Source organism: Danio rerio, chromosome 23 (genome assembly GCF_049306965.1).
Source record: "Danio rerio strain Tuebingen ecotype United States chromosome 23, GRCz12tu, whole genome shotgun sequence".
Classification (NCBI taxonomy): Eukaryota; Metazoa; Chordata; class Actinopteri; order Cypriniformes; family Danionidae; genus Danio; species Danio rerio.
This window is the reverse complement of record NC_133198.1, coordinates 23,225,384-23,243,492: the sequence shown is the minus strand read 5'-3', so window position 1 is coordinate 23,243,492 and position 18,109 is coordinate 23,225,384. Positions and strand designations below refer to the sequence as shown.

General features: G+C 35.6%; 1 protein-coding gene and 1 long non-coding RNA gene across 3 annotated transcripts in view; one reads left to right on the top strand and one right to left on the bottom strand.

Moving 5' to 3' along the window:
* Positions 1-408, bottom strand: part of LOC137489118 (uncharacterized) — a 53,093-nt gene extending 52,685 nt beyond the window's left edge. The window contains exon 1 of the long non-coding RNA XR_012398464.1: positions 305-408. This is a non-coding gene — a long non-coding RNA (uncharacterized lncRNA). The remainder of the gene's footprint in view (positions 1-304) is intronic.
* Positions 358-18,109, top strand: part of lamb2l (laminin, beta 2-like) — a 75,798-nt gene continuing 58,046 nt past the window's right edge. Inside the window, exons 1-2 of one of the 2 annotated variants that reach the window (XM_687746.11) lie at positions 358-431; positions 13,173-13,248. In XM_687746.11, the coding sequence (XP_692838.6) occupies positions 13,215-13,248 (34 nt within the window). In that variant the 5' untranslated portion in view covers positions 358-431; positions 13,173-13,214. Of the gene's footprint in view, positions 432-10,340; positions 10,447-13,172; positions 13,249-18,109 lie in introns of those variants that run through there. The other variant, XM_005162121.6, reaches the window with a different exon arrangement.

The following is an 18,109-nucleotide window of genomic DNA, read 5'->3' as shown; positions in this document are numbered from 1 at the left end:
ATCCGAAGTCACGTGATCATGCACGATTTGGCGTATATTCGATGATAGCCTACATGGATGATCAGTATCGATACTGGTGTAGTTTTATTTCTTTTAAAATAATAGTACAGTTTCTAGTTGATTTTGTTACTTAAGCCTCGGCTTAAACCTTGAAATCTGACAAAGCATACACATTAACTACAGTAGCAACGTACGTGGTACGCAGAGAGGAGATGAACTACCGCCAAGTTTGCGTAAACCTTGTCAGCTTCGAACATTACTACATTAGATTACTACAAGCCATCATGTCGCCACACTCTCTTACCTGTTTATAATACTGTCTGAAGGAGGGAAAAGCGAGAGCACTCCTCCTTCAGTGAGTTGTGCATGTGTGAACAGGTGGACGCGCAGCACGCGAGAGGAGCGCTCGTGCTAATGAGTGCCGAACACAGGTAAGAGCTATAACTTTGTACTTTGATTAATTCACAACTACCTTTTGAGCATAACGTCTTAATAAAAGTCTTTTCAAATGCTTAAAGGTTGAAGTTAAACCGAATAGTGCACTGACTTACGAAATTGGGCAGCAACATAAAGCCTATTTTAAATGGACTTTTCATTTCAAGTGCAGTGCTGCACATTTGCTGCTGTTTCCAAGATTAAATAACTGATGTATGTTATTTATGTATATTATATTTGCGTTTTGTGTTGACCAAACTAATGCAATTGATTAGCCTAACTATTGTAAGAAAGTGCATTTGTCAAAAGTGTACTTTTACTTATAGAGTTATAGTGGGAAAGCATACTCTGAAATAAGTACAGGTAATTATTTAAAAAATTGTCTTATGGAACAGTAGATGGTGACACTTGGACTGTAGATAGAGATCTGTCATTATAGTTTGATTGCAGTAATAAAAAGGCAAATTACATGCATTTAAATATAGAAAATATAAGAATTTATCATTTGCAGGACTGAACATCTACACAAATGACAAAATGCAATGTGTAAAACAGCAACAGGACGTATTGCAGTTATTATATTTTTAATCTGGTATAATTTGGGTACACACATGATGTGTAAGTACTGTAATGTAGCATTTTTGCAGAGAAAATCTGATGCATGATTAAGTCAAATGGTTTTTGCAAGAGTAGAAAAAAACATGGAATCATACAGTAGTAAAAAAAACTATCATAGAACAACACAATGTATGTTATTAATTATTAAAAAGAGCCCAAACATGACTCAAGCTAAATTCCTTCCCTGTACTCTTTAAAAAAGAAGAGTTTTTACAGCTTATTAACAAGTGTTCCCAAACATTTTCCGCCACACTTCTCTGTGAAAGAACAGATCAGTTTACATTCTTATACAGATAGTTTATAAAAATAAAAGTTCTCTTGAAATTTATGTCAAGTAATTTGGAATAAATAAAATATATTTTATGAAGGGCTTACATTTATTTATTTATTTATTAAAATGGAAGTTATTAGTGCTCAAAATTGTTTTGTTAGCAACATACTTTAAAATACCTGCTTTTACATTCTGCAAAATTTATCCAGATTTGGAAATATTGACAGAATTATGAATTATTTAAACTTTTCTGATGTTCTGCTCAGTCACAGAATGTGACAGCTGCCATTTTCATGTGCATCCCTGTAATTGGAATTAGTGTGGTCTGGCTCAGGTATTTAATTCTAACACAATAAAACTGATTTCCCTGTATCCAAAAGTGATTTACCTGTATCCATAAATCTTATTATTTACACTTTCCAGTGGGTATGCATGTTTTTGTTCTGTTGCAGCATATTTTGAAATGCCAGAGTTGTCAATGAACACTGAGGGACAAAACGCTTAGACTAGTAACAGCTGACTTTTCACCTCTCTACACTCTCATGCAATGACTTGAAAACCCTTTCACACTGAGCAAAACATCAAATGAACCCCTGCTTAATCATAGGGCTGCACAATATATGCAATGCAATGTTGAGTTAGGATTATAGATGACTAAGAACCACAGGAAAAAGCACTAGCAATAATAGAATGCTTAAATTGACATAGAAAATAGAATTCATATATTCATTCATTATCTTGTCGGCTTAGTCCCTTTATTAATCCGGGGTCGCCACAGCGGAATAAACCGGCAACTTATCCAGCAAGTTTTTATGCAGCGGATGCCCTTCCAGCCGCAACCCATCCCTGGGAAACATCCACACAGACATTCACACACACAGTCATACACTACAGACAATTTTGCCTACCCAATTCACCTGTACTGCATGTCTTTGGACTGTGGGGGAAACCGGAGCACCCGGAGGAAACCCACGCGAACGCAGGGAGAACATGCAAACTCTATATATGTAATTCATTATATATATACTGTATATGTATGAATTACATAAAAAGAAATTTATATTTTACTCCACTACTTAACCATTCCATTCATTTGTTCATTTTCAGCTTAGTCCCTTTATTAATCAAGGGTCACCACAGCGGAATGAATCACCAGGTTATCCATCATATGTTTTACACAGCGGATACTCTTTCAGCTGCAACCCAACACTGAGAAACACCTATACACTCTTACTGTACACAACGACCCATACACACATACTGTACACAACGACCATTTTAGCTTATTCAATTCACCTATTGAGCATGTCTTTGGGTTGTAGGGGAAACCAGAGCACCCGGAGGAAACCCACACGAACACAGTAAGAACATGCAAACTCCACACAGAAATGCTAACTGACCCAGCCGGGGCTTGAACCATCGACCTTCTTGCTGTGATGTGATCTTGCTACCCACTGCGCCACCATGATGCCCAAAACCATCCCAATCAATCTAAATTAATGACTTTACAAGTATAGAGCTATTTAAGTCATCTGGTAAATTTATATTTATATCCCAATATCACAGACAAAAAATATTGCAATGTCAATCTTTGTTAGCTGTAACACAAGTTTAAATCTTTATCAGTTATATATAGCATATAATTAACACTTAAACCACATTTTTTCATTACCATATTTTCAAAAATCATTTCTAAAGACTTCAGAATCAACATTTTGATTGTGGACAGCTTATTCACCAAATCGATCATCAAGTGACAATGATATTCACAACGGTAATTGTTATGCAGACAATTTTTGCTGATGATGTTCTTTATGCATGTGGTAACTATTAGTGACGGGTTAAGGGTTTATGAATGCTAATGGTTGTTAGCTGACAGTCAGACACAAGGCAACTTAAGGCAGAGCTAGAGTTATAAAGCATGGGAAATTATCCCTTTTTTTCTGAGTACAGATTTAATCGGCTCTCTTTTGACCTTTAGCCTCATTGCTGTGGGTGACAGTGAAGTTTAAAGAGTTCCTCGAGTCCTAGACCTCTAAGATTAGTTCAGGTTCTTTAGACTTTGTTTGATGCTGATAACCACACCAGTCGAGCAACCACCATTAAAATGAATGTGAAAGTTAATGGATAGCTTTCTCCTAGTATTCTAAACCCGGTTATGCCTAACAGATAGCAATGCCCACCTGCAAATCCTCCCTCTGAAACACTGATAACTCCTGAGATTAGTTTAACCACATGTTTTGGAAACGCTAGATTATGTCTGAATCCTCTGCAGTCATTATTTGCAGCTGTAGGAAAGGCTGTCAAAACATAGTCTTTGTATCTCACATCTCTCATGATTACGTTGCTGGCCGCTCATTCTCTCTGGAGCCTTATTTAAAATGTCAGTCCTGTGATTGCATGGGATTTTTCGGGTTTTTGAAGCAGCCCCGGAATAGTCTCATCAGTCAGTTAGGATTTTGTTAACTGTCAGACATGATGACGGAATGGAAGTTCTCAAGATATGACATAAGTGTTGGCAAATATACACAGAGCTTAAAGTGAAAGTTCAACCAAAAATTCTAATTCTGTTTTCGTTTACTCATTTTGTACCTGTTTTATACCTGTTTAAGTCTCTTTCTTGTTAAACACATGGCATATACACAGGCATATATACTAAAGAATGTCCCATTGTGTTTTTTTTTTTTATTCCTACCATTGATATCAATGAAAGTATTTTACAACATTCTTTTAAACATTTTGTTTTGTGTTCAACAGAAAGAAAAAAACAGAAGTTTACATTTGGAACCACTTGAGTGTGAAGAAATTCGTCAACTATCCCTTTAAATTCTTTGTGATTTTATAACAGTTCGTTTAATGATAACTGCTTTTAAAATTGAGAATCGTGCAGTTTCACTGGTTTTGGTATCTATTATGGGAGTAATTCAGCTCTCTCTGGCATTCTGAGAGGAATGCAGGGAATTGTACAGTTCCGGAATATCACTCGTCACTCCACTGAACATTCTGGAATGACCCTTCAGGTCTTTCTCAATCTTTCATTTCATGGAAGTTTAAACATGATCATCAAGTGCAACATGAGGAATTCTTTAACATGTAATTGGTTCTTTGATCATGCACATACATTATCTCCTGAGAGCCCTGATGAGGCCTCTTGATTCTCCTCATCCCTCAAGCAGAAATGACAGGAATCTACTATTTCAAAGTCGCATGAAGGCTCAGCTTTGTGTGCATTGGGGGTGTCTTTTTTGGAATATCTATAATCAATTGTCATTCAATGATCAGTAAATTAATTATTGTAAACTAACATAACATACTTTGCTCCATACATAAATTCATACATAAGTACACACTCTTGAAGCAAAATCTACTGTAAGCCCAATAAGAAGTTATTTGTTTTAAATTTTATTTGCAAATTTTGGGTAATTTCAGGCAAATATAAAATGAAATCTCTTAGAGATTTAATCAGATTAACAGTAGATTTGGAGTTTTTGTTGAAGGATGTGGTAAAATGCTATAGTCAAAACAGGTGCAAAAAGAAGCATACAGGTAATCCCAAGAGCGCAGTCAACAAAACAGGCAAATGGTCAGGACAGACAGCACAACAACATCAATGGCAAACAAGACAAGAATAAACAACATGACAGGACAGACAGGGAAAAAGCACTTTGAAATGCTTTAAAACAAGACTCAGCAATGTGTGTGAGAATGAGAGCAGTATTTTTATTCCATGTAATCAGTGTATGATGAGCTTCCAGCTGTGTGTATGCAATCATCGGTAATCCGGAACTGGTGTGTGAAGTGCCTGATGGGAGTTGTAGTTTATTTCTGAGACAGAATTGTAGTCCGAGTGGATATTTTTTGTTGTCTTGACAAACCCTGTAGAAAACACACTCTTTCATCTCTCGGACACTTTAATTAGTTTTTGCACTTTTGCATCAGACACTTTATTACAATCACCCCATTTCTCAAAAAAAAAAAAAAAACATAAAAATTGTTCATTTATAAACTGTGCTTGACACAGGTGAGTGGGCTTAACAAACTACCTGTAGAAACATTCTTCTCTCTCTCAATTTTTATATGTTACTTGCTTTCGATAAGTTGATTTTAAATAAAAGTTAACTAATTTCAGATTATTTTAATGTGTCAGATATGTAGTAATTGATTGTGGATTTATATAACCATTGACAAATGAACCATGTGTTTAATTAAAGTGCCGGATGTTGCTCTGTGACTGAATGTGAAGGTGAGCGCAGGTTTTAAGTTTGCTCTTGGCTACTGTTTGGTCTTACTCCGGAAAAGCCAGAGGGCGAGAGCTGATGCAGGAGCACTCAGGTTGTCTGGTGAGAGATTAACCGTGGTGATAGATGGCATTAAAAAACCAAACACAGGAGCCAGAGTCTGCTGTGCTACATTAAAGTTCAATATCCTGTAGAGCTGCACAATACAGAGAAAATAATGTGATTTTGTTGTTCAGTTGATAACAAGATATAACATTTCTCTAGCAAAATGTAACTTATTAACTATTTCTTGAAAAATAGTTGATTTATGTAACGATCACACTAAAATAAATAGGTAAAAGAAAATTTGTTCTGATCTAATTGAATCAGGCAAAAAACTTTATCACGATGCAAATATTTTGGCTATAACTTACTAAAAAGCTTCCCAGACATTTTGATTTGTATTCACTGTTGTCATTTTGCTTGTTTGTTACTACTCCCACCCTTATTTTTTTATTTTCAGCCTTTAGGTTTGAGGCACTAGGCTCACCATTGGGGCCAGTCTAGCCAATAGCATAATTGCACTAAATGGGGAGGCGGGTATAAAGATAATTATGCTCCATTTGATTGGTCAGATTTGCAAAAATATGCAAGACACAACTGCACGGCACATAAATAAATACAACTGATCACATCTCTCTCCAGTATGAATATTTTATGTACTGTTACTGCAATAATGATTTTTTTCTATATATATTGTGCAGCTCTAATGTCCTCCGCCAATTGATAGCTGCATACAGCAGGCACATTCTTTTTTTCTAATTCAGATTATTTTACTTTAAGCTAAATACATCAATGACCCATAAAATATTCTGAATGATTTGAAAGTTGGTAACCATAATTCCAAGTCTTTTGAACGGATTTCATCTCAGTCCACTTCAGATTGGTGTGTTTACAGAATACACAGATTGTTCTATCGCATACACAGTGCTAACTTGTTCTGTACATAGAATTATATTTCATGCAGTTATTAGAGTACATTAGAGTAGCCTTTTCAGTTAAGATTTCATGTTCAGTTCAATGTGTTGCTTGTTTGATTGTTTTTTTTTTGTTTGTAATTTTGTATTTTAAAGTTTTTGCACCAGTTTTGTTCAGCACCCAATTTGACAACTTGTGTGATTAGCTTTTATATATTCATCTTGACAAATATTGATCTCATACTTGATGCAGTGGGTAGCACAATCACCTCACAGCAAGAAGGTCGCTGGTTCGAGGCCCGACTGGGTCAGTTGGCGTTCTTTCCTCCACAGTCTAAAGACATGCGCTACGTGAACTGAATAAACTAAATTGGCCATAGTGTATGTGTGTGAATGCAAGATTGTATGGGTGTTTTCTAGTGATGAGTTGCGACTGGAGGGGCATCCGCTGCGTAAAAACATGCTGGATAAGTTGGCTGTTCATTCCACTGTGGCGACCCCTGAATAATAAAGGGACTAAGCCAAAAAGAATAAATGATCTCATTATAAAAATTAAGGCCATTAGAAGTGCCAATTATGTTGTGTAATTCTGCATAGACCTTCTTTCCTTGACATTTAACTCTTACTTTAAGCTGTGTTGATGCCTGTATGATTTCAAACAGCCAGACATAGCAAACATAAATACCATAGGAAGCAGACGAATCAGATTAATCTGTTTTTTCATCCCCCATACACACAACAGCGATAAGACTCATGTGTATGAGTGTGTACATGTATGTCTGCTCTGCCGAGTTGAACAAGGCTGTTTCTTAAAGTATTCTGCAAACATTTTGAATTGTCACATTTAAACATGTTTATACAGTTGAAGTCAGAATTATTAGCCCCTCTAAATTATTTGTTCCCTGTTTATTTTTTTCTTAATTTCTGTTTAACAGAACTATTTTTTTCAGCACATTTCTAAACATAATAGTTTTAATAACTCATTTCTAATAATTGATTTATTTTATCTTTGCCATGATGACAGTAAATAATATTTGACTTGATATTTTTCAAGACACTTCTATACAGCTTAAAGCAACATTTAAAGGCTTAACTAGGTTAATTAGGTTAACTAGGCAAGTTAGGGTAATTAGGCAAGTCATTGTATAATGATGGTTTGTTCTGTAGACTATAAATAAAAATAGCTTAAAGGGGTCTTTAAAAGGGTGTTTGAAAAAATTAAAAACTGCTTTTATTCTATCTGAAATAAAACAAACAAGACTTTCTCCAGCAGAAAAATATTATCAGACATACAGTGAAAATTTCCTTGCCCTGTTAAACATCATTTGGGAATTAATTAAAAAAGAAAAAAATTCAAAGGGGGACTAATAATTCTGACTTCAACTGCATGTGTGTGTGTGTGTGTGTGTGTACATATATATATATATATATATATATATATATATATATATATATATATATATATATATATATATATATATATGTATATATACTCTCAGAAATAAAGGTACGTGAGCTGTCACTGGGGTAAGGTACAAATTTGTACCTTAAAGTTCCATATTAATGCCTCAAGGATAAATATTAGTACCTAAAAAGTACAAACGTGTTCCTCTCAAAATTTTTAGGTGCAATACTTTTAAGGTAATAAAATGGACCCTTCAAGTACAAATTTGTACCTTTTATTATTGATAAATTGATACCTTATATGATTGATTAAATATTGATTAAATAAGTACATGTAAAAACTGATTGGACTGAAAATTCAAACAGTGAATGTTCTTTGCACATGTAGTGATCTATAATGGATAATGATGTGATGATGATGGACATAATTGTGTCAGAAACTACTGTTTAGTCATTTTAAACTCCTTCAATTGTCTGAATTGGTGCAGGATAATGCTGCTTTGGACTTTTATTCAGTCAAATTATTATGTTTATGCACAGTTTCACATCTTTTTTTAATAGATGATTCAGTTCTGCTACTATAACATTTCATGAATTCTCAACTTCAAACAGTTACCCTACAGGATTTCTACCTTTCAGTAAACATTAAAAGTGTGTCGAGATATCAAACTATGCAATGTTGTATATAAAAGTATTTTGTAGAGCCCAGCGGTATATACTATACTTTATTTGTGAAATTTTCTATTTAAGACTGAGAAAAAGAGTCAGATTCTTCTGAACATTCAGCTAATGTTGGTTTGAGACATTACAGAATAAATGAATGTATATTTCTTAAATAGATGTTTCAATAAGTTATCAGTAATAAGCATCATAACAAAGTTCTATTATTTCAAGCAGTAAATGGTTTACCACATTTCACACCCATCGGCAATTGTTCATTTGCTGTTGTGAGTCACTCATCCGCAGTGTGATTGCAGATTTGTAGTCTTTGTCTTTATGTGGTCTGGTTGGCCTTCATTTTGGATGATGTTTGCAGATGAAGTCATTAAGCTGTAGTCTTCACAAGTGTGTGTGTGCTGCAAAGTAAGTTACTTTCTCAGATATGCTGGCAGTCTAATGAACAATAAAGATCAACTTCAGTTTGGTCTCTATGTCTGGGCAAGTGGGTAAAGTAGTGATTTAATGTGTTATGCATTAAAAGCATTTTATTTGTGTTATATATCATCATGCATTCATTCATTACATTATTTAGGATACTAAAAACTATTTAAAGTTATTTTAGAGCTAACTTTCCTAACAGGCAAAGATTTGTCAAAATTCTGATAGTGGGATACATTTATATTTAACCATTGCATAGGGACAAATGTTGCCATTGAACAGAATGGGCCAGAAGAATTGTTTGTTTGTTTGTTTGTTTGTTTGTTTGTTTGTTTCAGTTAGTTAGTTAGTTAGTTAGTTAGTTAGTTAGTTGCCTTTGATAGTAATTAGAATGGGCCAGTCGTTTTATTATGTTAATTATTTATACATAATTATTCATAAATTATTTTTATTTATTTGTTTCATTCATTCAATTTTTGTCGGCTTAGTTCCTTTATTAATCCGGGGTCACCACAGCGGAATGAACCGCCAACTTATCCAGCACATTTTTATGAGTGGATGCCCTTCCAGCCGCAACCCATCTCTGGGAAACATTTGTTGTTTGTTTGCTGTGAGGCGACAGCACTACCTACTGCGCCACTGCGTCACTTTTATTTATTTATTGTTTGTTTGTTTGTTTGTATGTATGTTTGTTTGTTTGTTTGTTTGTTTGTTTGTTTGTTTGTTTGTTTGTTTGTTTGGTTGGTTGGTTGGTTGGTTGGTTAGTTGGTTGGTTGTATGGAAAATATCATGCTAGTAGTCCCCACAGGTTTTGTTTTGCTTTGCTTTGCTTCTTTACGTTTGATTTGTTTCGTTTGTTTTGACCATTATTAATGTTTCCTTGTGTGTCTAATGCTGTTAGTTAAACTTAAAACAAACATTCAAAAATGTTCAGCTCAGCATCTCTTTCAAGTTTTTCCTCTCTATGAGTTCAGATTGCAAATTGAATTGGAAGGAAAGTGGGTGTGTGTGGTCAGAGAAAGCCAAAGCATCACTGGCCTCCCCTCTGGACCCCTTAACCAGCTCAGTGCCCCCCTAAAGAATGGTTCAGTGCATTCCGTCAGCCTGGAGACCAGTTCCCCCTTTCACACAGCGGCTTTCAGAGTGACAGCTGCATTTGAATGAGAATCGCTCTTCATTCAACCCATTGCTGGGTGGGGAAACGTTTTTTTCGCTAACTCTGATTGGCTTAAGCCATTCCCTCTGTTTTTGTCCGAAAAGGCCAGTTGTGCCTGTAAAGGTCTTTTTTTACTTAACTTTAAACACTCACACTTTTTTTTCATTACAAACCCTCAGCCTCACACATTTACAACCTTTTTCCCTCCAAGGATTTTCTTTTTCTTAGAAAATCTCTATCCAAAGGATATTTGTGAGCTTGCATGGCTGCGTGAGTACTGTGTTTTTATTGTGTTTTACATATAAGACTTTAGATTAAAAAAAATCCAAGATTATATTGTGCTTGTAGTTGGTCTATGTAGATGCAGGTGATGTGCAAGTCATGCAGGCTTTATCTGCCAGTTTTGACTTTAAATCCTGTTTTTATCCTGTTAATTATTATCTCTGTCTTTTCTTCTTCTTCTTTGCTTTGACAGTGTTCTGATGCGCTCTTTATCTGTGAGGCATCATGATGATGGTCTAGATTTTAGGCACTGTGATGTCTGATTGTACGTCCCATGTGACAGAAAATTATTTTGTTTCAGAACATTTTTGTGGTTTCATCTGTAAATCTTTTTTGATTTAATAAAATTTTGGTTGTAGTCCTTTTATCAGTCTTTAACTTATTTCCATGGCTGTGTCTTGCATGTATTTACTGATGTAAGTAGTTTGTTCAGTGTAGTAGTTGAGTAAGTGTAGAGGGTTTTGTGGCAGCTGTGTGGGAAACAGAGGCTGTGGTATTGTGTGCTGGATCTGACCTGTCACTCCTCTCACCAGCAGCCCGCTGAAGAGCCTGTAGACTGGGGAATGCTCCTCTCTTGAGCTCATCATTCTCACACTCATGCTCACACAAAAAGCTGCCTACACTCTCAGCTTGTAACTTTTTTCTTGTTTTTAATATATGAATTAGGTGGATTTTCTAGTTTAATTGCTTTGTTTGTTATGACTGTTGTGCACTAATATCATATAAATTGTAACCTGTTATATACTTGTATATACAAAAACATTTCTTTAATTTAATTACATAATAACTATTATATGAACTGCTTTAGTAAATCATGGCAGAGATTCAACAAGTTGAAAACATTCCTCAGGGATTTTGGTTCATATTGGCATGATGGCATCTCGCAGTTGGTAGATTTTTGTCAACTGCACACCCATGATGTATATTTCCCCACTAAATTGGGCCAAAATCTCCTGCTGACTATGGAATATATATCATATATATTTATATCAAATATATCAAATCTGAGTAAATAAGATTTCCATCAAATGATTTGTTATACTAAAAGAAGTGCACAGCTTGTTCAAAACATGTCAAACAAGCTTAACGCTTTTCTTGAGATTTTTTTGGGACAACTTAATTGTCTTATGTTCAATTCACTAAAATTTGTTAGGTTAACTTAATCAGTTTATGTTGGGACTACCTGAATAAATTGTAGGAAAGCCTTTTTTACAGTTTAGGGTTGAACAATATTTGACCGAGATACAGTTATTTAAAAATCTGAGGGTTCAAAAATGTTTAAATAATGAGTAAATTGCCTTTAAAGTTGTCCAAATGAGTCAGCAATCTATGTTACTAATCAAAAGGTTACTAAATGCAATTTTGGAAGATCTTTACTTAAAATCTTAATGATTTGTAAAAATAAAAATCTAATTATGAGTCATTCAATGTATTGTTGGCTGTTCCTTTTAATTTTCCAGTGCATCTTAGAACTGATTGTGGTCACATTTGAGTATCGATAAACCACTGATGTAGGCTGTAACATTTAAATGGTGCTCAGCTGATACTAAGCAGCCCAACGTTTGCCAGAGAGACTTCCTCCACACCATTAAACCAACAACAGCCTTAACTGTTGATACCAGGCAGATTAGACCCACATTTATTTTTACAGTCTTCTGTTGTCTACTTTTGTTGAACCTGTGTGGATTGTAGCCTCAGTTTGACAGGACTGTCACTGTTGTGCTCTGCTGTTGTAGCTCAATGTTGGATGTGTTGTGTGGACTTCGTATGCAGTGAATCTTTATTTGAGTTACAGTTGCTTTTCTGCAAGCTAAAACTAATCAGCTTATTTATAGGCAGTGACATTTCAAGAAACCTTGGTTTACAGTGATTTTACTTGATTGATGCGACAAACTGTAAGCACTGTTCTATTCTATTTTATAGCTGCATTGTCTTTACATTTATGGTTGTTTTCTGAATAGCAAAGGTGCATTAAATACCATTTCAAGAGTTCACACTTACTGTAGATATTGCTTGACAACTGTTAGCAGGTTTGGCATGCTGTCCCGGGAGAGAACCCTGAGCTCGGAGATAGTTGAGCCCAGGGCTCCCGCCAGGTCCATAGAGCATGTGAGCGGAGTACGAGATCAGGTGGTTCTCGTGAGCTCCCCTTTTTAAAGCAGGAAAGGAGGAGAAAGGGGGTGGATGGGGGGTTTCTTCGGAAAACGAAGATAAGGGAGTAATATCTAGCTAGGCTATTATAAGTTAGGATAGATCTGATTGGCTAACTAATGAGTGTAGATAGGCGGCCAGCTGCAGTCAATTATATCACGTGTTCCCCTCGAAATTAGTTTAAAAACTTCACTTAAAGGGTTAGTTCATCCAAAAATCACAATTTATTATTAATTTCTCACCTTCATGTACTGTAGTTTTAATTACCTGAGACCTTCTTTCATCTTCAGAAGAGAAATTAAGATATTTTAGATAAATTCTGATAGCGCTTTCATAGACAGAAATATCCATGATATCTTTGTCCAACAAATGTCTTTGTTTAAAACACTAAAAATACTGGCAAAGAGTGAATTTACATTTATATTCAGTATGACTATTATTTTTGTTTTGTATTTGTCATATTTAGCATAATTTTACAAATATTAAAGTCAGATCATAATGCTTTTATTTCACATTTCAGTTTAGACCAGTAACTAATGAACCAATTATTCTTTTTATTGCAGGCCCCTGGAAACCAGCTGCTCATGTTGATTTTATAGCCCATAATGATGGAGAGATATTTCAGTGTTCTGCTTCTTGGTAAGTCAAACAATTTCTGCATGAACTAGAGTTTGGTGCTGATGTCTCTTTACTTTCCAAATATCAGTTAAATAGTTTTAGGTGGGATCATAAAATGACTGATGACAACACCGACAATCCCATGCGATTATCAAAGTCTGAGAAGAGTGAGGCATAAGCTCTTTTAAAAAGTGAAGTTCAAAGGCAGAGACCCCCACCCGGGAGGTCTTTCACAGTAGCTCCCACGAGAGCCCTTTTCAACACAAAACAATCCAGACTTAAGCAAATGAAAACATGACCAACCTGTTACCCCCTCTCTTCTTTAGCATTTGTGCCTGGCCTTTCTGCTTCTGAAGAGCTGTAATCAGAGGCATTGTGTTGCCTTTACTTGCTGCTTTGTGTTTCAGAATGAAAGGTATATGTATTATGAAGAGAAAACGATACACCTGCAGCCAGCACTGAAAAACAAGTGTAGGGAGAACTCTGTTGATGTTTTGCAAATACTTTGATATAACACACAAGGTCTTAGATATTTTGTGGCATTTTTATATGACGTACAAAGGTTTAATGGATAGTTCACCCAAAATGAAAAATTCTAAGCCAGGGGTGCTCAAACTCGGTCACGGATGGCCAGTGTCCTGCTGAGCTTAGCTCCAACATGCCTCAACACACCTGCCTGGAAGTTTCTAGTATACCTAGTAAGAGCTTGATTAGCTGGTCCAGGTGTGTCTAATTGTAGTTGAAGCTAAAATCTGCAGGACACCAGCCCTCCAGGACCGAGTTTGGACACCCCGGTTCTAAACCATTTACCAAACAGTTTTCTTTTACCGGTAAAAACAAAAGAAAATATTCTAAAAAAGGTTCAAATCCATTCCTACTTTGGCAACCATGTGTATGTTATATGAGGGGACGCTGGACAAAGAAGGTGCAGATGCAAATGCAGGTTTATTAACTGGATGGTCAGGCAGGCAACGGTCAACAGGGTCAAAGAGATGTATAAAGGCAATCCAGATCCAGATTTGTAGTCATTAAACAAGCAAATGGTTAGTACAGGCAGCAAGCAACATACACAAACAAACAAGGTGAGGGTCAAAACACAGCAAAGCAAGGCAAGGAAACCGCATCATAATGTTCACAGTAACAGTACAACAAGACTTAGCAAAGATGTATGTGTGTGTGTGTGTGTGTGTGTGTGTGTGTGTGTGTGTGTGTGTGTGTGTGTGTGTGTGTGTGTGTGTGTGTGTGTGTGTGCGCATGCGTGCGTGTGTGCTGTATTTAAAGTACATGTAATCAGTCCCAGACAATCCTCCGGCTGTGAGTGTGTGTAATCAGTAGAATACAGAACAGGTCCATGTGAGTGGTGCATGACTGGACCTTGTAGTCCATTTACCGGCGGATTTGTAGTTCTTTGGGAAACTGCATATTACCCCATATTATTGCAGCCGCTAGGTTGTTAATGATCATAGTGGTGTAACTTTCCAACATTCTTCAAAATAACTTATTTATCCTCTGCCAGATAAAGACTGGTGCATTTTAATTAAATTTTAATTACAAATTTGAAGTATACACGTACACCAAACATGTTCAACCCAAAATACACACACACACAAAACACTGTAAACACTGAGCAAACCAGGACCTAATATATGTATACATGTAAAATGTATATTTATTTATTTAATTCATTTATTTATTATTTATTATGTATTTATTATTTTTTTTGTAAGCAAATGATCCAAGAGTAACCCCTAAAAATGAAACAAGCACTAAAAATAAAAACAAAGGCAAATGTTGATGAAGCTTTTGCATTATACTTTAGATACTATTGACCATGTGTTAAATATACTGAATTATTTATGCATTTTATAACTATTTTGCATTAATTTGATTAATTTGCTTCTAGTCCTGTTGCCAATCCAGGAGGCACTCATTAAAGTCCAGTAAATTTCACTCTCTGATGTTAGTGTTAAAACGAAAGAAAATGAAAGCTTAATAAGAGTTACAGAAGTGGAGAAATAAGAGTGGTTTTCAATAGGGCTCTTCACAGAGAAAGGAATGAGAACAGTGCTGAGGACGGCCATTAGTTTTGACATGGGAGGGAAAGAGAGAGAGAGCGATCAACACGCTCAGTTTGGCCCATTATTCTCATATTAGCACAGCGCAATTATGAATGCATCATTTGTTATTTCATCAGGATCAATCATCAGTCTTTTAGCTAGATGACTGAATCTTTATTCATATCATAAGTACTACTCTTATAAGATTAAATGACTGCAAAAACTGACTTCTGGAAATGGAAAAAAAAAACTTTTTATAATGGCTCTTTTCCAGCAGCCTAGCCAGACAACAAGTTTAGACATCATACTGAAGGTACGCACCCAAAGTGAAGGCTATTCTGAACAAAAGTCATCAAAATTATGTCCATTATATACTTTATCGCAACTGCACCTCAAACAATCTGACATCACGAACTGAGCTGTGTCTGAAATTAAAGAGACAGGAACAGTGGGTCTGCAAAAAATAGTATGTTATATATATATATAGTTGGAATGTCAATGTCATTTTTATCGTTGACATGCAATTACAGCATCCATCAGTCACATAATGAACAGCTCCTCTTCTGTGGCCTCATGGGATAGTAAAGTGACAATCAGATAGTACTTAAAGGGAGAGAGTCTGTGATTTACTCACCCCCAGGCCATTGAAAGTGTATATTACTCATAGATAAAATCTGAGTTATTTTAAAAGATCTATAGCCTTTCCAAGCTGTGCAATGACATCCATCTGATGCACAGGGGAAACAAACACTGGTTAATAACTAAGGGCGGATGGATTGAATGTGAAGTGTCATTATTTTTAATACTATCGATAATATAAGTATCGTTACATCATAAAACAAGGATTTGTAAAAAAATGTTAAGGGGCTTTAATATAAACAACGTTTTTAGGCCATTTCTACATTCTCTCAACATATGCCTGATTGCCATTCTCATAAACATCCAAATGATTATTATTGAAGCTAGAGATTAAAATATGTTAGGCGATCATGATTTTTGAACGCTCACCCTTAATGTTTTCGTAGCGATGCGTCATGTTTGTCACATGATGTGACACACCGCTGTATGACAGATGTATCCCTTTTATTATGGTTTTCCATTTTAATAGAAAATATTCACACACTTGCTCATCATGTCATCAACTACCTGATATTCCAATAAACTCTGCGGAACTCTATGAATCACTTTGGTTTTTATTCTACTGTACAAAAGTTGATTACAATTAAATACACAGTATTTTGGATACCCAAGCTAGGTATTTTACATTAGTTCATTTTCATATTTTTCATATGACACATGTACAAGTTATAGCTCAAATGAAAGCTCTTGCCGGTGCTTATATGGTTCTAGCATTCTTTTTACTGAATTACATTCACATATCAAAAAGTTGCTAAATGAATCGCGGTTTTTCCAAGGCGCAGAAATGAAAACAATACATTTATGATCACTAAGCAACCCCAGATAGCACAGACAGCTGTGTGCTTCAGGGACATGTTTCCTGTTTTTGAGGTGATGTGCATAAGTTATCCTTTTTTATCTCTGATGTGGTCCAAACACAGTGAATAATGTTTGATCAAACAAAAGAATAGTGAAATATGAAAATATTGAGGCTTGAATAGCACCTCTCATCAGTTGGAATACAATAACTTTTGCATAGATTATAGTAGAGACATTTTTCTTTTTTCCTATGATTACAGACATGTGCAGGAACCACCAAAATTAATTACAGCACACTAGACCACACAGAACCTAAAAGGTGCACTTTCAAATTTGAGTTCATAAAAAAAATACAAAAAGCGCCTTTTTAGGTGTTTATTATAACACTGACAACACTACAGATATTTTAAACTCTTTCAATAGTGTTTTATGAAAATTCAAAGGGTTTTCTTTACAATGATAAAAAATTTGCACCTCTGCATGTGGATTTGGGAAGCTTTTAAATTCAGGCGGAAAAATCCAAGCGGAATTCCCAAAATAGCAGCAGAGTTTAACTGGTTAACAAAAACATGTGAGTGTTTTTGTTGCTTAAAAGATGTATAAATGATCTTGATTGGGATCTGTAACGTGAGATGGGCATGACCATGTTTACTTGCTGCTGCATGTTTGCCTCATTCATAAAAGCACAACATGCAGGATTTAGCATGTAAATTCATCAGTTACTCCCAAAATGCATACTAGTAAGTGGCTGGCCAGCTGTGAAGAACAGAGTGAACTTTATTGTTACTTTCACTTCGTGTACCTGATATGAATAATACACACCTGCAAATTATATTTGAATAAATTGTTAGACTTCCATAGACTTTCTTGTATTTTGCAAACTCTAAATGTATTGTTTTACTAGCACTTGTGTGTATTTACATGTCTAAAACATAAAATAAGCATTGGGTGGTTAAAAACACAGCATAATTGTGATAGTATGACACTTAGTTCTCTGGCTCAGCGCCAGCTAACGCAACAAAGCTCAGAATTTTTCACGTCATGCTTGTCAAGCTGGATAACAAGTACACACCAGCACCAGGGATAGTAGGCAGACAGGGACTGTTACGTTCCTCATATCAAAACAGAACAAAAGTAGGATTTTGTAGTGATTTACCCTGCTGTTGCTCCCTTCCTCCTCATTAGACTCCAACATGTTTGCGTTTCAGGTGCTGGATCATTGTTGTGGTGCTCTCATCATCAATTTTGCATATTAGGCCATTAACACACTTTTTTTTGTTTATTTAGTGTGAAATGCTCCCACACCTTGGATAACTAGGGTCGCACAAATTGTTCTGCCTTCGCCGCGTATCTTTCCTCTAACATTACCTCCGCTCGTTTTTTTTGCT